Raw genomic sequence first — 20,317 nt, 5'->3', positions numbered from 1 at the left:
TCCAGGTCTGACTGTTCACCTCCTGTGTCTCATAGCAGTCCATACAGAATAGACAAATGGGACAGAGCTACCCCAGGCAGTCTCATGCAGGCTGTGCTTCCGAGGGAGGGGTCCCTTCATGGTAATGATCTGGAATTTGAAACATTTCAGAGAGGCAGCAGGGCTTTTTAACATGCGGTCTTTCCCTTTTCATAATGATGATTTCATTTTACATTTTTATTGGTCCTGCACTGATTGTTCTCAGGCTCTCTGACGGGATGTGAGATGCACTGACATTTACAGAAATCAATACATTAATAAATCACGAAGTTCATAATGTCTGATTTGCTTCTAAATGAGACAGAACTATTATCACCATAAAGTTGCACATAAAATAGGTCCAATTGTGATGTATTATATAGTCTAATCAAAGGCGTTTGAGTGAATAACCTTTCCCCCAAAGAAGAAAACAATCAAAGCCGAATAACGTCATTAATAATTCAAAGTGTGTCTGCCAAGGCTTCATTTATTAAGTGCACAGTTAAGAGGCTTCTTAGCGGAGTCGTGGAGATGACACCTTGCTGCCTTCTCCCTGCCTCTGGGCAGGCAGGCAGGCAACCTGGCTGCAGTCCTTGCATTCGGGAGCTCGTGTTCCAGGAGAGGGTAGCATCCAATTCTCTCCTCCAGCTGAGAACTGGACCACCGCAATGCACCCTGTGACTATCTGGATTATTAAGGGCAGAGGACATGGAACCGTGTAATAATTCTAGGGGAGGAGAGGCAGGGAATTTTCTGTGACTGCCAGTCATTACGTCTGTTTGCTCACGTTTCTGGCGTCCACACCCATAGAAACCCTGCCCTGTTCCGTGACAGTCTGCGGACTGAGGTGCTTAGCAGCTCTTTCAGTGTCTTGCGTTTGCTTATGTCCATTGCAGTTATATATAGAATGTTAATATTCACTTTAGCTAGTTAATATCCAACTTGAACTGGCAACTGGGTGACTTTCTGACAGGGTAAATCACAGAACAAGAAATCTTCCTATATTGTGAAGAGACGCCCACGTAATTGACTAGATCCATCAGAGATGATGTAATCATGACCTGGAAAGTCTAGCAGATATGATTTTGGATTTTGTGCTTGAGAATGACCCTTAAGATCACAATCTTAATATACTAGAAGGTGGGAATAACATTTTTGTGCACCTACTGTATGCAGAGAGAGCATTATATATTTTATCTCTTTAAATTCACAGCTACAAGATGGGTATCAAGTTAGTCTAATGACCACATACCTCCTAGGGATAGTGAAATTATTAGATCAATTCTAAAACTATTACCATGCTCTCTAAGCTCACTGAGAGAGGCACTTAATATGAGGATACATTAAAAGGGAATTCCAGAAAAAGCTCACTTGGCCAGTCTCCATTATTTTCCTGCTTGTGATTATTCTGTATGGTATACAAGAGTTTATTTTCCCACTAACAAAGAAAGGGTTATATGTACACTTATATAGCTGATTCACTTTGTTTGTATAGCAGAAACTAACATAACATTGTAAAGCAATTATACTCCAATTAAAAAAAAGAAAGGGTTTGTTTAGTTGGCTTACAAGGACTACACTGACTATGAAACTGAGTATTTCACCAGTATTAAATTGATTTTCAGGTCTTTAGTACACTGATTTTGAATAGTTAAGCATATGCCAGCTCTTCTAAAATAGCAGTAATAAAGTGATGGAGTCAGGTCATCCTGTCAAAATCATGCACTTTGCTTCCCAAATCCATATTCAGTGAGTTAGTGTTAATAGCCTGAACTAGGCTATGATGGGGATATGTACACCAAGAAATTGGAAAGTGGTATCAAGCAGGCTTCTCCCCACTCCCTCAAGTTCCCTGCTTGGAAACCATTACTCAGCAAGTTGACATGTTATCTGGATGGCAGTGAACTACTCCTCAAAAAGCAGACTGAAAGACAGGCTATTAACTCCTTAGCCTGACCTCAATCCAGTGAGTTTCCACGGATGAGAAAATTCTTTGCCAACCTGAGATAAGTCTTGCTCAGGTGGCAATTTTAGTTTTCCTTTGAGTCATTCCTTCAGCTTCTCTCTGTACCTTCATTTGTCCATCTTAATACTAAGAGCATCTTTTCTCCCTAGACACTATTTTTCTCTCATCATTTGCAATAAATCATTTTAGCCTCTCAGTCAAGTAACAAAATCCCACCCATGTAATCCTCCGATTTCCTGCAGAAATATTCTAGACCCGTTCATCCTGGGTAGTTTGCGCTCTTTCCCCAAAGCAGGGCAGCCACTGCTCATTACCTGGCTGTCTCCATGTGCTGGAGCTTCAGAGCAAGGTCCCACTGAGACAAAAGGAGAAACAGTGGGAGGTTTCCCCACCGCTTCCCGACTACTAACTGGTGGCAGGATATAACTAACTCCCCCCTAGAGCTGTAGGAACTGTGGGAGTTCCCTAGGTAAATCATCCAAAGTTTCATCCTGGGACACTTTTTCTAGACAAAGAAGTCCACTTAAAACATTATCTAGAGATTTTGCTTGTGGCTGAGACACTGCAGTGAAGCTGACATATATTTCTACTCTGCAAACTGGGGTGGGGATGGGGCTAGTTGGACAGAAACATTTGCTTTGGAGATGAGAGGACACAAGAGTCCCTAATGTCAGTGGCCTTGCTCCTTGTCCTGAAACACCGGTTAGGGCTCCTTCTTGCTGTCAACCCTGGTGTCTACGTGACACACTCCTTTCCCAGGAGTTTCTTTGTTTTTTTAGTCTTGGTGGAAAATGTGTGAATGTTACACCACCACACACACAAAAGAATTGTGACTTATAGCACAATCTATGTAGTGACTTTGTGGAGTTTAAATAATTGCATTACCTTCCTGAAAATTCATTTCTACCACCAACACCATCTTCAAGAAATTGCAGTATACAGCTGACATGCCCCTTCCATACACCCCACCTAGTATGCTGATCTAAAGGTCACCCTCAAAAACATCCCCATTTGAGGAGAAAGGTCAGAAAATTCAGGTACACTATATATATTTTTGAGACATTTCATCCAGAAAACCCCCATCTAATGAAAGTAGCAGTACCCAAATACTCAAATACTCAAATATTTTTTTGGTAGGACTCTCTTTTGCCAGAACATTTTTAGGACTGAGGTATAAATGAAATGAGATATGTATAAATTCAATTTTGCTTAAAAGGGGCAAGAGGATTTCAAGATTAAGAGAACAGATGCTTGGAGCAAAACATGATTTGAGTTTTATTGAACCAAGAAGACTGAAAAAAAAATGTCTAGAACACTCAGAAAATCTTTATCAAGTCTCAACTCAGCTCTCCAGGGACTCATCCTTACGTTTATAAAATTCAGAGCTGATGAGTTGTGTGCTGTGAGTGTCTGCTTGAGCTTATGACTCACCCCTAAGTCTTGACTGTAGGGATTTCAGCCTCCAGGATTACACTTAAGGGTCTAATAGAACTTGTTTCCCCCTTGGCTACACAGAGGCACCAAAGAGGATCTTCACCCCTGATTACATTGGGGTAATCTGTCAATCGAAAGAGGTTATTAAACTTATCCAGAATAGACCAACAAACCATGTTTAGGGGAGAGAAAAAATTACATTTTCAGATGCCAGCATCCCATGGCAAATATAGTCTCTAAGTAAACAACTTAGCTTAGGCAACATTAAAATTGAATCATTGGAAACACTAAAAATATGATAACAAGAGATAGCACATCATTCAGTTTTATGCACCCTGTCACATAAATTATTTGCAGCTCGAGTATGTTATGCTCTCTTAAATTCCCCTCTGGGTACAGTTTTAATGGCATCCCACAAGTTTTGATATATCATGTTTTCATTATCACTTAGTTCAAAATACTTTCTAATTTCCATGACATCTCTTCTTTTGATACATGGGGACACTTAGGAATTAGAACCATATTGCTTGATGTCCAAACATTTGGAGATTTCTTTGTTTTCTTTTTGCTCTTGATTCTTACTTTCACTTTGGACAGAAAACATTCTGAAAATTTCAGTTCTTTGAATTCTTGGAGACTGGCTCTAAGAGCCAGGAAGCAGTCCGTCTTGGTAAGTCTTCTGTGTGGCTTGGAAAGGCTGTGTAATATTCTATGACTGTTGGGTAAAGAGACCTACGTATGTCAATGAGACCAAGTCTGCTAATTGCATTGCTCATATAGTCTATGCCCTTTTAGGCCTTTTGTTTTATCAGTTATACAAATTATGTGTGCATGCATGCTAAGTCGTTTCAGTCATGTCTGACTCTTTGCGACACTATGAACTAAAATAGCCCACCAGGCTCCTCTGTCTATGGGATTTGCAGGCAAGAATACTGGAGTAGGTTGCTGTGCCCTCCTCCAGGGGATCTTTCCAGGGTGTTTTTAAGTCTCCAGTTCTGATTGTGAGCTTGCTATTGTTTTTCCTTCTACATCTGTCAGCCTTTGCTTTCTATGTATTTTGAAGCTATATTATTACTGCATACTAATTTAGGATTGCTATGTCTTCCCAGTGAATGGCCTCTTGCATTTTGAAAACTCTTTCTCTCCAGCAAAGCCTTTGCCTTAAAGTTTAGTTTATCTGATGTTAAAATAGCCGTGCCAGAATTTCTCGATTCCTGTTTGCATGCTGTATTCTTTTACATACTTTTACTTTCGCCTTAGTTGTCCTTATGCTTGTAAGCAGCATTTAGTTAGGGGTTGGCTATAACCTGAAGGTTGCTTTCTTATACTGAAGAGTCTTTATTTGTCTTTGTGTTATACTTCAGCATTTTCACTGTCATGCTTCTAGGTGTGGTTTTCTTTGTGTTTATCTGCTTGAGGTTTGTAGTACTTCTTGAATCTGTGGCTTGATTTATTACATCCATTTTTTAAATCCTCATTTATTTATCTTTCAAACATTGCCTCAGAATCATTCTTTATCTCCCTTTTTGTTTAGGACTCCAATTACAAATGTTAGAATTTTCCATCATGTCTTGTGCTTGTATCTCGTCTCCATTTTTTCTCTCTGTGCATCAGTGAGTATAATTTTCTTTTGACCTATCTAACAAATCATTAATTTTCTCTTCATCTGTGCATAAACTACTGTTAAATCAATCTATTTAGTTATAAATTTTAGGTAATATACTTTATAATTCTAGAATTTTAAACTTACTTTCTTGTATATATTCTGGTTTTCTGATGGCATTCTCCATCTTTTATCTATTTTCTAGAGTATATCTCATTATTGTTTTAAAGCCCATGTTTGAGAGGTTCAATATCTAGGTCTCATAAATCTCTATTACCACGTTATTTCTTTTACTTTTGATCGTGTCTCTTAATATGACTGGCATTTTTAATGAAAGATGGGCATTAGAATTAAAAATTTGTAAACTACCTAGCTGAACTTCCACTTCTAGAAAGTATTAAAATAGAGGCAGTAAACTGAACCCAAACATGGGCTGAGTTGTGTTGAGGCTGGATTTCAGTCTTTGTAAGGCCTGATCTATTCCTAACTTGGTTTTGCTCCTAAAATGTAATCCTTTAGGGGTCAAGCTGAAAGCCTGGGTATTTACCAGGAATCCTCTTCCTAGGAAGACCCAGAACTCTAACAGTTATCTCTTAACACCATGAGCCTGCCAAAAGCTCTGTTTGGCTCTACAAAATTTTGTGGTAGTATGTCTTGACCTCTCAGTGTCTCTTGACTTCTGTCACTTAGGAATTAGCAGAAGCCTCGAGGGAATAAGCAGCTCGCATTACCAGACTCATGTCTCTGTGGCCCCTCCAGTCTGGGCCCTCAAGTCCTCAGTGTCTTTGTGGCACTGATCCAGTTTTTGTCTTCCCAGATTGCTGAAAGTCCTGCTCACATTCTTTGCTTAGCACACCACTTTTGCTCAATTTCTCAAATTCATTACCCACGCCACTTTTTTTGTAAATTAATTTATTTATTTTAATGGGAGGCTAATTACTTTACAATATTTTAGTGGTTTTTGCCATACACTGATATGGATCAACCATGGGTGCACATGTGTTCCCCATCCTGAACCCCCCTCCCTCCTCCCTCCCCATCCCATCCCTCAGGCTCATCCCAGTGCACCAGCCCTGAGCACCCTGTCTCATGCATTGAACCTGGACTGGTGATCTATTTTCACATATGGTAATATACATGTTTCAGTGCTATCTCTCAAATCACCCCACCCTTGCCTTCTCCCACAGAGTCCAAAAGTCTGTTCTTTACATCTGTGTCTCTTTTGCTGTCTTGCATATAGGGTCATCGTTACCATCTTTCTAAAATACATATATATGCATTGATATACTGTATTGGTGTTTTTCTTTCTGACTTACTTCACTCTGTATAATAGGCTCCAGTTTCATCCACCTTATTAGAACTGATTTAAATGCATTCTTTTAAATAGATGAGTAATATTCCATTGTGTATATGTACCACAGCTTTCTTATCCATTCATCTGCCAGTGGACATCTAGATTGCTTCCATGTCCTGGCTATTATAAACAGTGCTGCAATGAACACTGGGGTACACGTGTCTCTTTCAATTCTGGTTTCCTTGGTGTGTACGCCCAGCAGTGGGATTGCTGGGTCATATGGCAGTTCTATTTCCAGTTTTTTAAGGAATCTCCACACTGTTCTCCACAGTGGTTGTACTAGTTTGCATTCCCATCAACAGTGTAAGAGTTCCTTTTTCTCTGCACTCTCTCCAGCATTTATTGTTTGTAGACTTTGTGATAGCAACCATTCTGACTGACATGAGATGGTACTTCATTGTGGTTTTGATTTGCATTCCTCTGATAATGAGTGATATTGAACATCTTTTCATGTGTTTTTTAGCCATCTGTATGTCTTATTTGGAGAAATGTCTGTTTAGTTCTTTGGCCCATATTTTGATTGGGTCGTTTATTTTTCTGGAATTGAGCTGCAGGAGTTTCTTCCATATTTTTGAGATTAGTTGTTTATCAGTTGCTTCATTTGCTATTATTTTCTCCCATTCTGAAGGCTGTCTTTTCACCTTGCTTATAGTTTCCTTAGTTGTGCAAAAACTTTTAAGTTTAATTAGGTCCCATTGTTTATTTTTGCTTTTATTGGATCATAGAGGATCCTGTTGTGATTTATGTCAGAGAGTGTTTTGCCTATGTTCTCCTCTAGGAGTTTTATAGTTTCTGGTCTTACATTTAGATCTCTAATCCATTTTGAGTTTATTTTTGTGTATGGTATTAGAAAGTGTTCTAGTTTCATTCTTTTACAAGTGGTTGACCAGTTTCCTAGCACCACTTGTTAAAGAGATTGGCTTTTCTCCATTGTATATTCTTGCCTCCTTTGTCAAAGATAAGGTGTCCATAGATGCGTGGATTTATCTCTGGGCTTTCTATTTTGTTCCATTGATCTATATTTCTGTCTTTGTGCCAGTACCATACTGTCTTGATCACTATAGCTTTGTAGTATAGTCTGAAGTCAGGCAGGTTGATTCCTCCAGTTCCATTCTTCTTTCTCAAGATTGCTTTGGCTTTTCAAAGTGTTTTGCATTTCCATACAAATTGTGAAATGATTTGATCTAGTTCTGTGAAAAATACCATTGGTAGCTTGATAAGGATTGCATTGAATCTATAGATTGCTTTGGGTCATATACTTGTTTTCACTATATTGATTCTTCCTATCCATGAACATGGAATATTTCTCCATTTATTTGTGTCATCCTTGATTTCTTTCATCAGTGTTTTATAGTTTTCTATATATAGGTCTTTTGTTTCTTTAGGTAGATTTATTCCTACATATTTTATTCTTTTCATTGCAATGGTGAATGGAATTGTTTCCTTAATTTCTCTTTCTATTTTCTCATTGTTAGTGTGTAGGAATGCAAGGGATTTCTGTGTGTTGATTTTATATCCTGCAACTTTACTATATTCATTGATTAGTTCTAGTAATTTTCTGGTGGAGTCTTTAGGGTTTTCTATGTAGAGGATCATGTCATCTGCAAACAGTGAGAGTTTTACTTCTTCTTTTCCAAACTGGAAAAGAAGAATCCTTTTTCTTCTCTGATTGCTGTGGCTAAAACTTCCAAAACTATGTTGAATAGTAGTGGTGAGAGTGGGTACCTTTGTCTTGTTCCTGACTTTAGGGGAAATGCTTTCAATTTTTCACCATTGAGGATAATGTTTGCTATGGGTTTATCATATATGGCTTTTATTATGTTGAGGTATGTTATTCCTATGCCTGTTTTCTGGAGGGCTTTTATCATAAATGGATGTTGAATTTTGTCAAAGGCTTTCTCTGCATCTATTGAGATAATCATATGGTTTTTATCTTTCAATTTGTTAATGTGGTGTATCACATTGATTGATTTGTGGATATTGAAGAATCCTTGCATCCCTGGGATAAAGCCCACTTTGTCATGATGTATGATCTTTTTAATACGTATCCTGGTAGCTCTCCAAACAGTTGTGTTGTTTTTTTTTTAATCCCCCTTTTCTTGTTTTTCTCAGTGAGAAGTCAGCTCTGCTTCAAGAGAGCTTGCAATTCTAGGGCTCTTTCAGCTTCTGTGACTTTTCATATGCTGTTCCATTGTCCTTCTTCCTTCAAGACTCAATAAATGATCACTTTCTCTTGAAATCTTCCCTGTGACCTCTTCTGTTCCCCTGCCATCCAAATGGCATTACCATCCTCCTAGTGCCAATGCAGGAGACATAAGAGGGCATGATTTTGATCCCTGGGTTGGGATGACCCCCGGAGAAGGAAATGGCAACCCATTTCTGTATTCTTGACTGGGAAATCCTATGGACAGAGGAACCTGGTAGGCTACCGTCCATGGGATCACAAAGAGTTGGACACAACTGAGTGACTGAGTGCACACACACACACACACACATACACAGAGCTTGGAATGATTTGCCAATGAAGAATGCCATTCCAGAAATCCACAATATTCTACCAACAGTAATATTATACTTGTCCAATGCTATATATATAAATGTTAAACGCTAAGAATCAGGACACAAATCATCTTTCAATTGTAGCATCTCTTGAAAAACCTGAAGATGGGGATTCACCAGGCTTAAATTCTACATGACAAGAACTGGCTGCATAACAGCTATTTCCCTTTCATGGGGCAATGGCTCTCCAGTTCTCAGTCCCCAGCACTCTCTATGGTTGTACTTACATTACCAAACTCACCTGAATTACAACATCACCGACTCAATGGACATGAATTTGAGCAAACTCTGGGAGATAGAGGAGGACAGAAGAGGTTGGCGTGCTACAGTCCATGGGGTCACAAAGAGCTGGACATAACTTAGTGACTGAGCAACAACAACGATTGGCATTTGAGTTTGTAATCCTTGGTCTATGCGTGTGCCCTACCCATCAGTCTAAGAACTCTTTATGAATAGACATTGTATCTTTTCATCTCTCTCCCAATACCTGTCACATTCCTGGAATGCCAGAGAATTCAGACCATATTTGTAGACGTATCTCTATAAGAATGCTATACTTTTAGAATTGTAAAATTATTCTGTAGAATACTGTAATGGTGGATACATGGCATTATACATTTATAAAAACCTACAAGTCTGTACCACACAGAGTGAACTCTAATGTAAACTACGGGTTTTAGTTTAAAATAATATATCAACCCTGGTTTGTCCATTGTAACAAATATACCATACCAAGTCAAGATGTTAAAATAGGTGGTATTGTGAGGGTGGAGTGCATAGGAACTCTATTTCCTGTACAATTTTTCCATAACCTTAACTGTTCTAAAAGTAGCCTCTGTTAGAAAAATAAATACAAATGCTACCTATGAGAGTGACACATCCAGTAAAATAAGTTTCTCCCACAGGATTCAGGTCAGGCAACAAGAGCAGAAATACCATAGGACACTCACCTGTCCCACCACTTTCAGGAGCAGCAGGGAAAGAAGCCTTTCCTGTCTAGGGCTGTGGGTAAGGAATGACTCAGACACACAAGGTGGTGGCTGGTCTGCTTTATGCACTCTTAATCAGGGATACAGAGAAAGCTAGGATGATCCCAAAATAGCCCCAAAAAGGCCAACAGAAGAACAGCAACTAGAACCTGTTTCCCACTCTCTGGGACCTAGTTGCACCCAACTCCACCATGAAATGGAGGATTTCCCAGGTTTGATGTTTTGTCTCATGTTTTATATTCAGTGTAATAGGGGATTTTGCCTGTAACCAATCTGTCCGGTCATCCCAAAGTACTAAGTCATTTTTTCAGTAACCCTCTATCCTTTTCTGCATCTGTGTTACTTATCACGACTGAGGGGAAGAGAGAAGCAAAGACTCGTAGACTGTAAGCTCCACAAGAGCAGGGAACACAGTTGTTCATTCATCAATGTACACACAGTAGATACTTCACTGATTGTTGTTGAGTGAGTGAGTGAGGAATCCTTCAAGAATGCAGCTTCAAATCACAAAATGGCAGATTGCAGCAATGGGGCCTCTATTGTGGAGGGTTATCTTATAAGGCATTCTTCAATCAAACATGCAGATATTTACAAGACCATCCACATCCGTGCATCCCCTGCCCCTCGCCACCCACCTTTCTTCGGGCTGCATGGCTGCATGGCTGCGGGCATGCTCAATGAGCCCCCTGCTGGAAGCCGTGGGCACTGCAAGGTTACCCATTGCTCTTGGCTGTTCTGGCCGTGGGAGGTCAGTTCCAGCTCTGCTAGCAAGAGACCTCGTCACATGCGTTGTGCTGGATGGTGACCTGGACACCCTCAGAGCAGACTTTCCATGGAAAATAAAAGTGTGTTTTCTTGTGTGATGAACGGTTTTGGTAAAATGTTTTCTTACTTTTTCCTAGACATCGCCTGGTGGTATTACCAGTATCAGAGAGGTAAAAAAGTTTAAACTAACTTGACTGCTTTGGTTACATTACTTTCAGTGGGAGAGCTTCTTAATCAAGGATGTATTTTGTCATTAGTCTTCTCACACAGACCAAATTTCTGTGCCCCATCAGCAAACTTCTTTTAAATAGAAACAGTTGAAAACATTCTTTTAGAGACAAGTTATAGGAAAATTTGCTTCCCCTAAAGAAACTGATATGTTTTACTCTCACAGACTATAAGATACTTGTAAAAGCTCAGAGCCAATTTGTGGCTCAAGTGTAGTAACTGCTTGGAACAAATGACCTGAATTTCTGTGTTCTCTTTTTCCCTGTGGTCTCAACCTCCTAATCTAATTAATATTTTCCAAAGCAGTTTTTCTTATTACTTTATCTCTTTTTATTTTATTATATGTGTTTCATATAATCAACTTCAAATCCTTTGCGAAACAAAGCAAAACGTGTTTAAATAAACAAATAGTGAGGAAGAGAGAAGGTGGTAGTCTGGGTGTTACAAGATAGGTGAAAGGTAGGTGGGTGGCAGGGTAAGTGGGTAGAGATCAGGAACCAAAACCTCCGATGCCTGCAGGACTAGGCAGAGAGAAGAAATGAAGTCACACAGAGGAAGACAGAGGGCACACTAGAGGTTTTCATTGCTCGAGGGGCCGGCCCCTGCTCAGCTCTGATAAACTGCTGCCAAAGTGGTCAGAGAATCTCAGTTTCCAAGAGAAACTAGAAATCCAAACTTGTGCATGAATCTCTCATCTTTAAATATTGGAAATTCCCAACAAAATACATTTTCTAGGCCAAACAAGACCTGTCTTTGAATTCTGTTCAAGCTAAGGACCAACTCATTTTGCAACCTCAAAGCTAGATGGTTGGTACAAAATCCAAACCAGAAAATATTTTCCAGTCCAAGGAGAAGGAGATGGAAATGGCCATGGTCTTTCATCCTACCGTGGTTGTGAACCTAACAGAGGAGACCCCTTACCAGGGAGGAGACCCCTTACCAGGGAGGAGACCACAGACTGCTCATAGTGTAAGCGCCTCACTCTTACACGGGCAGAGAGCTTGCCAAAAGCAGAACTACTGCGAGGCTGGTTACAAACCACTGTGCAGCTTGTGCTGGAGGGAAGCAGAAGCCACTGGAGAGGCACATGGAAGCAAGATCTGCCTGGACTCACCGGATTCGAGGTCCAGTTCTGTCTCCAACTCACTGTGTGAGCCAGGACTCAGGCAAAGGCAGAGGCGACAGAGGGTGGAGAACTTCTCCTGCGCTAGAAGTCCTTAACAGGGGCTCCAAGTGTTTGAAAGAGACAGGAGCTCAGGGAATGTGAGTTAGGTGCATTTTCTTTTTCTGAGAGGGCCTATAGCTTTCCTCCAAACTCAGAAGAACCTGTGGCCCCGAAACATTAAAGCCCACGTAATCTGAATCGTCTTCTCCAAACTTGCCTTCAGTCTGAGAACTACCTGTTTAACATCTACAGTCATTGGATGTTATTCTGGTACTCTATCTTGCTTTAACTACCCCCAGCATTGGATTGTTCATCACTTTTTAAGGTTCTTATAGTTAGAAAAACTCTTGATCTTTTAGGACACCCATCTTCCTAATATTCTGATGAAGAGGGTAACGCTCCCCACTCCCCACCACACACCAGTTGTAATGGGACAATGGGCATGAAAACATTCTACAGGATAAAGACAATTTACAAACAAAAGATATTCTGATTTATTCTTGCTTTGTGGTTATCCCCATTGTATTCACTCTCTGGGTTAATTTTTATCTTTTTCATTCAAATTCAACCTGACTTTGTAACTGGCTCATCATTATTTTTAATAACAAAAATAGTAATAACAAGTAGCACTTGGCTTCAGAAACTTTGAACAAACCTCAGAAGAAACTGTCAAGGAGGCTCCCATCTATTAATTCTGTATCCTTTTCCTCCAACCAGGATGCTGGACCATCCTCTTTCCTTTAGTGGGACCACTTGGAGAGCACTCAGAGGCTCCCCAGGGGAAAACAGGGATGTGAAAACCTCCACAGCTCCTTGCAAGGTTGCTTTGGAATATAGCTACAGTGGCCAGAACCGTGAACCTCACAAAGAAAAAGAAGGGGCAGCTGGTGTGAAGGAAGAATGCTTAGATTATGGGCACCCCCATAAGACTGCTGCGCCGCTTCAGTGGTGTCCAACTGTGCGACCCCAGAGACGGCAGCCCACCAGGCTCCCCCGACCCTGGGATTCTCCAGGCAACAGCACTGGAGTGGGTTGCCATTTCCTTCTCCAAGATTCCCATAAGATTGCTCAACAAATTAGTGTTGTCCGTTCCCAAATCATGACCATGAGGGTCATAATCAGCACATTTTTAAAAAGGAATAGATTAAAATTGAGGACAGAGGACAGTTCCCATTAGTGAGAAAAAGTATTATTTCATGAAACCTTTGCTTCAAAACATTTTACAAATTTTTTCCTTTATGTATATGGATTGTGATGTCAATTGTAATTCTTACAATGAAAAAAAATTAAGAGCCACTGGTCTAAGCCCCTAACACTCACCACGCCAATGATTTCCCAGCACTAGCATCTTGAATCCCAAATATGTAAATTTTCTTCAGTAACTGATGTGATCACAGTCTGACAATTAGAGGGTGATGAAAAAGCCAAACAAAAGCTTGGCATCAACATCTAAATATTCAGATATTATAGAATCTCTTTGATATGGGAAACTGACCCTGCTGGTCAGCCAGCAAACAAACCAGTTCTGTCTTAATGAAGTGAGTTTAATATTTGATATATCTATAATTACTTAGTGCATTTTTAATGAGAGAGATGGTAAGCAAGTGCAGTTTCTGAGTCAGAGTCTCTCAAACTTCTGCAAAGGAATTTCCCTGAGCTTGTGAAGAATCTGATCATAGTCAATACTGAAAAGAGAAATCTTTTAAGCTTCTGGATAAGACAGACTTGAAAAGGTATACTAGATGCTTTCAAAAATACATTAGTTCTTCTAAAAATACTTTCATGTCTTCCTTGTTTACCTTTTAATGTAACTTTCACCTCTTTTCACTGTTAAATTTCTGTGCATTTTAAAAATAAAGTTGTTACTAAAATCTAATGTTAAAAGATTTAAACCAACAACTTCTTTTCTATTTTTAAATGAGTTAAAAATATATGGGAGAATTCTGAATTATACTTCTGTGGGATTATTTGTTTATTTGAGAATGTGACAGTGTTTCATAATTGCTACTTAACTTGTTAGCTGGAAACATAACAATAATTAAAGGCTCTATTTAAATTATAAGGAAATTGGCCACTGGCAGCTATTTTGTGTAAACAAAGCGTCATTTATATTGAGCAATATGCTCTGATCCCTGTAGGATGTGATGACATGTGTTCCCTAGCACATAAAAAAGATAACAATTGGAAACTGTCACCAAGTTCTTCTGCCTCTCCCTTGGAACTCTACCCCAATGTCCATTACTTCAGAGAAGAGGTACAAGATATAAACTGACTTTGATGGATTCCTTTTTCATTGGGGTCATTGTCTCAAAAGGAAAAGTGACAATTGCGGAAAGACTCTGAGGCAAAGAGACTGGCACTAGCTAGGGAAATCCACAGGGTATGATGTACCCGCCCTATCCTCTCAGACAGAAACTCAGCCTATCTTCCCTCTCCATCATCATGGGAGATGGTGGTGTGCGTACATTTCCAGAAGCTTGCCCATCTCATCACTACTCTTGCCAGTTCAGATTTACAGTTATTCAATACATGGATTTGGTGATGCCTGCCTGACAACAACGGCCCAGGAAGGTTAGATGGCAATTGATTCTTGATTGAAGTACATTTGTAGAAAGCATTCTGGTAGGTCCCAAAGGAAACCTCTGCTATGGTGGTGAAGTGAAGTGAAGTGAAAGTCGCTCAGTCGAGTCTGACTATTTGCAACCCTATGGACTATGGAATTCTCCAGGCCAGAATACTGGAGTGGGTAGCCTTCCCTTCTCCAGGGGATCTTCCCAATCCAGGGACTGAACCCAGGTCTCCCACATTGCAGGTGGATTCTTTACCAGCTGAGCCACCAGAGAAGCCCAGTGATGATGGTAAAACGTTCAGAGTTCCGCTTATTTGGATTTTGTGATCCTTCAATAGGAGATGGACAGAGCAATAGGATGCTTTAAATGACGAAAACTTCCTAAATAATAGTGAAAAACTACTGCACTGTAGTACGTGTAAACAGTTGTTTGTAGAGTACTTAAAACAGTTGTTTGTAGAGCCCTTCAAATGCTTCCAAAGTTTTCATTTATGTAAAGTAGTTCTCATTTAAGTTACTTTCCTATTATTTAAGGATGTCTGTTAGATATTACAATACTGGGAAATGGTTTCATTTTTTTAAATTAATATTTAACATGCTATAATTTGTACTTTTTGCCAAATCAAGCTAGCCTACCTCTAGTTTCCCAGATGGTGAGAGTTTACTCTATGGTTTTTTAGTAGATATGTCTCCCTTTGCTGTTTGGAGGATGTTAATCCATCTGCTCACTTACCTGTGTCTCTGGAATATTCAAATGAGCAGTGGAATATTCAGTGGGGAGCAAATTGAATATACAAAACAGATATTTTGAAAGACAAGGAAATGTTTTTGTATGGACTTATTTTTAGCACTTGGAACACATGTATCTCCTAGGCTGAAGTTCCCTCCACAGGTGGTGTCCAACACACCTGGAGTGATGGACTGATGGTGAGATAGAGAGTGACTGAATAGAGAGGTGGGGCTCAAGGCAAGAAGGTCATCTGCAGTGTGACCCCCCAGCCCATGACCCTATGTCCTGGTCACCACACCCCCCTTCTGACAACCCAGGCTACAGTCTGACAAGTGACCAAGGTGAGCCACCTCAATGCCATCTCTTCTGGTTCCAGATAAGATTGAAGATGAGCTGGAGATGACCATGGTTTGCCATCGGCCTGAGGGGCTGGAGCAGCTGGAGGCACAGACTAACTTCACCAAGAGGGAGCTGCAAGTCCTTTATCGAGGTTTCAAAAATGTAAGACCCACACGGCCTCTGAAGGCCCAGGCAGGATTTCCCACCTGGGACTTCACTCTCTCAAATGCCAAAGGGACCCCTCCAAGAGATTTTTGCATATATGTAAGGAAGGCCATTCTATAAAGGAGTCAGGAGAGCACAGTCGCTCACCAGCTAGAGAGAAAGGTGCCAAGCAAGAGAGAGGCAGTCTCAGTGGATGGGAAGCCAGCCGGTGGCCCAGACCTGGCAGGATGGCATGGCTTTGGCCTAGATACTTGCCTCAGGATAGCCCATCACACCATCAGTGTCATTATCCTGGAAATGTGGGGATTTAGGTCTGCTGCTGACCCAGCTCACAGACTGAAGTAGCAGCCTGAAAGCCATCATAATTTATCTCATGATTTCATATATTTAACTTCCTGAGAGCATGGCTGGGAAGGTACTGGTAGCCCTGTTTTACATTCTCATGGTAAGGACATTGAGAATCAGGGCTGACTCACTCAAAGTCACAAAGCATAGAAGGGGCTGAGCCAGGATCCAAACCCAGGTCTTTCTATTAAAAATCCCACAGCCCAGACTCCCACCTCATAGTGCCCGTTCTCTGATAACATCTCACCATTTTGCAAAGCAGCTTCAGTCCTAGTCCTAAAGTAGAACTTCCAGCCACTCTCCTTGGAGTCACGGAAGTGCACAGGTGGTTACCTGGTCCCCGTCCACCAGGGCTCTTGAGGACTCCCAAAGCTCTCAGCCTCCACCACTGACTCCGTCTCCCTCACACAGGAGTGCCCCAGCGGTGTGGTCAATGAAGAGACATTCAAGCAGATCTATGCTCAGTTTTTCCCTCACGGAGGTGAGTTCTGTCTTGAAAGAGACCCCTTGCGGCTCCCTCTCTGCAACCTCCGGCTCCCTCCCTGCTCCCTCCAGCAGGCTTCCTTCCTCCAGGGCCACGGGGCCTTGTCTGCCTCCTCCTCAGGGTTGGGAAGAGCTCGGAGCAGCGTTCCTCCCTTACTGCAAGATGTGGAATCCACTAAAGCTTTAGCAGAAAAGAGCTCTGAAAATGGACCTTCTCCCAGAGACAGTAGTGATAAAGTAGCATCATAAAGTGTCTAGAAAGCTGGCGTGGTTATGGGAGAATGGGGCCTCTGAGTCTCAGAGAGGCTAAGCAGCTCGCTGCAGATCACACAGCTAGAGAGCGGCAGACCAGGACTGGGCCCCAGAGTGTGTGTCCAAAGCTCTGCGGTGTTAGGCCCACCTGCCACTGCGCCATGCTCCATCTTTTCCTTTAAAGGGCTGAGGCAAGGTGGAATTTTGAAAAAGAACTTTAGTAAATACCAGAAGCTATAAAAATAAAGGAATCCTAAAAGATGCAGGGTGAATAAAATCGTGCTTATAAATAAGGTTAGCCTGTGTGCCAGGCTCACAGCCGCTCTGCCACCCTGCCTGACTCCTGCGGGCACCTGCTCTGGCCCCGGGGTCTGGGGCATCAGAGGCTTCCCACGGCTTCCGTGTGTCACATGTCAACTTACTCCCTGCCCAGGAGCCATCTCCTGCAGGACCTATTCCTTGGGTGCCGATGAAACAGAGATCCAAGTGTCCCAGACACGTTGGGGGCTCTGTTTCTCATACGCCTCCCTCAGCAGCAGACAGGCGCCTTCTCAGGTGTGAGTTCCAGTACAGGGCTCCTCCCCGAGCTGGGGACAGTTTCGCCCCATGCAGGCCCCAGACCCACCATTTGTTGAGTCCTGTTGAGCCACTCTTTATTGAGTTTTGACTATGTGGCAAACAACGATGGTTCTAATGATATGACTACGTGAAAAGTTAAACCGTGTGCCGAGATGGGAAGGTGAAGCTCAGAGAGGTTGAGTTACGTTCCTGCAGTCACACAGCTCGGTAGTGACAGAACTGCTCTCGGAGTCCAGGTCATCTGACCCTTAGTGGGTGCGCACTCCGTGGCATTGCGCTGCCATCCAGAAGAACATCTTCTACACACAGGACCAACTCATTCATGCAACAAGAACTGTACACGGAGACAGGAGCGTCTCTCCAGGGATGGCTAGACTTAGGGGCAAACCTGTCTTAGCTTTTGCTAGAACCTCCCCCCTAAACCCCAGGAAAAGCAGACAGGCCTCAGTTCACAGCAGTGGCTTTTCCCACTCAGCAATCTTTTCCTTTCTATCACCCCAGCGTCACCCTCCCCTCTTTCTTATTGCCTTTAAGTGATCTCCCTCCCCTGTGCGGCGTCCCTGTTCCCATCACCTGCCTCTCCTTCTGTGCCTTGCAGATGCCAGCATGTATGCCCATTACCTCTTCCATGCCTTCGACACCACGCAGACAGGCTCCGTGAAGTTTGAGGTATGTTTGTCTCTCAGAGGCCCCAGGGCCCCATCAACTCTTCCTTTAAATGACAGGGCATGTTGGGAGGAGCAGCTCATTCAATGCTTCAGTTCTTTACCATTTAAGAAGGATTTTCTGAAGACAGAAGAAACAACTGTCCTCTAAGAACTCAGGGCCTCGGGGACTAACAGTCTAATGGCTCACATGTGCACTTAGCGCTCTACACGTATTAACTCATTTAACCCTTACAATAACCCTAACAAGGTAGGGTTACTGTATATTACCAGTCTACAGAAGAGGAAAGTAAGATAATGAGAGACAGAGTGGTTTTCCCAAGGTCAGACAGTAAGAGGTAAAGGAGGGCTTTGAACTCAGGTGGTATGTTTCCAGAGTCTACACTCTCAGCTGCCAGTTGATGCCACCACTTGCACGGTAATTGCAGCCAGGGGGTAAGGTGACAGCCGATGTCAGCACACACTGACTTCCCTTCTTCCTCCAGAAGCTCCTTCCCCAGTATGGGGCAAGGTAGGCAGTGGAAGGTGGATGGTGTACTTTGCTAAGCTTGGCCACATCCTTCAGGAGACAGAGGACCTGGGCGATACCATTCTGTAAAGACAGCCATGGAGTCTGACCCACAGACAGAGCGCCGCCCCACCCAGTGGCTCGCTGCTTAATGTCTCATGCCTCTTCCACTTCTCAGGACTTTGTAACCGCTCTGTCAATTTTACTGAGAGGAACCGTCCATGAGAAACTAAGATGGACTTTTAATCTGTATGACATCAATAAAGATGGATACATAAACAAAGAGGTAAGTGAGCTGAGGCTAGGAGCATGAGAGAGCGAATTAGAGAGGAAATAGCCCCAGTCGTGCGGATGAAATGGGCTGAACCAGGGAGGATCTGCTTTGGGGCAGAGTTGGTTCCTGACAAAATGAAGGTCACCTTTGACCTCCCCCATTGTCCTACCCTGTCCCATTCATGGACACTCAGGATTAAGCAGATTCATTCATTCAATCTCAGTTATTCAATGCACATTCCAAAGGGGGTATAAATGATTTATTTCAGTGTAGAAGAACTCTTCCCAGTGTGATTTGCATTTTAACAGGTCAACGGCCACAAGTTAAAAGTAAAAACTGGAATAGTAACATTGCAGGCATCGCCAAGAAGAGAAAAAAGGAGATCTTTCAGAAAAGGAGATTACAACTGAATCATATGCAGTGCAGTTCAGTTCAGTCGCTCAGTCGTGTCCTACTCTTTGCAACCCCATGGACTGTAGCACACCAGGCTTCCCTGTCCATCACCAACTCCTGGAGCTTACTCAAACTCATTTCCATTCAACTGTCTTATCCTCTGTCATGATGCCATCCAACCATCTGACCCTGTCGTCCCCTTCTCCTATTAGCCATAACCTATTTTAACAACAAATAAAACCTCAGCAGGGCATCAGGTGCAGCCATCTCTAAATAACTCATCACAGGTAATTTCTGAAGCTTCACTGCTGGACACCTTTAGAGCCTCAGAGTAGGTGTGGTACCTAAATAGTGAGACACCCACAGGCCTATCTCAAAACTCGCTTTGGTATCTACTGTATCCTGGAATCTCAGCCAAAGCTTGGACTTAGCATCTCGTAGCATCCCACTTCCTGAGTTCCTATGTGCCAGGTACAGTGTCCAGAGTTACAAATATCTCTATCCTCACCTCAACCCTCCAATTTCCATTCCTCATTCATTCAGTCATGGATTTGCTCAACATATATTTGAGGGCTTGTTAGGTGTTCTAGGTGCTGAAGATAAAGTGGTGAACAATCCCCAGAATGTGGAAAATTCTAATGTCCACTAACAGCAGATATGGTAAGAACTCCAGTATATAATGGAATAACAAGTGGCCATGTAAAACCATGCAAAAGCAGTTAGATATAATTTTAAATTAGCATTATACATTCCATTTAAACATTAGTTTTTACAGTGGGATGTATATTATCTCAGTGTTGTAAATAATTAAATGCTTCTATATATACTCAAATATATGATACTCTATGGAGAAGGAAATGGCAACCTACTCCACTGTGCTTGCCTGGGAAATACCATGAACAGAGGAGCCTGATGGGCTATAGTACATGTGGTC

General features: G+C 41.9%; 1 protein-coding gene across 3 annotated transcripts in view; it reads left to right on the top strand.

The window, feature by feature from the left end:
* Nucleotides 1–20,317, top strand: part of KCNIP1 (potassium voltage-gated channel interacting protein 1) — a 413,346-nt gene that overhangs the window by 384,834 nt on the left and 8,195 nt on the right. For 2 of the 3 annotated variants that reach the window (XM_040262772.1, XM_040262775.1), the window contains exons 2-5: nucleotides 15,757–15,881; nucleotides 16,641–16,710; nucleotides 18,142–18,212; nucleotides 18,895–19,002. In XM_040262772.1, coding sequence (XP_040118706.1) covers nucleotides 15,757–15,881; nucleotides 16,641–16,710; nucleotides 18,142–18,212; nucleotides 18,895–19,002 — 374 coding nt within the window. Of the gene's footprint in view, nucleotides 1–10,825; nucleotides 10,859–15,756; nucleotides 15,882–16,640; nucleotides 16,711–18,141; nucleotides 18,213–18,894; nucleotides 19,003–20,317 lie in introns of all 3 variants that reach the window. The other variant, XM_040262774.1, reaches the window with a different exon arrangement.

The sequence above is a fragment of the Oryx dammah genome, unplaced genomic scaffold (genome assembly GCF_014754425.2).
Source record: "Oryx dammah isolate SB20612 unplaced genomic scaffold, SCBI_Odam_1.1 HiC_scaffold_20, whole genome shotgun sequence".
NCBI lineage: Eukaryota > Metazoa > Chordata > Mammalia > Artiodactyla > Bovidae > Oryx > Oryx dammah.
The sequence above is the reverse complement of the archived record's forward strand: the minus strand, read 5'-3'. Positions and strand labels throughout refer to the sequence as shown.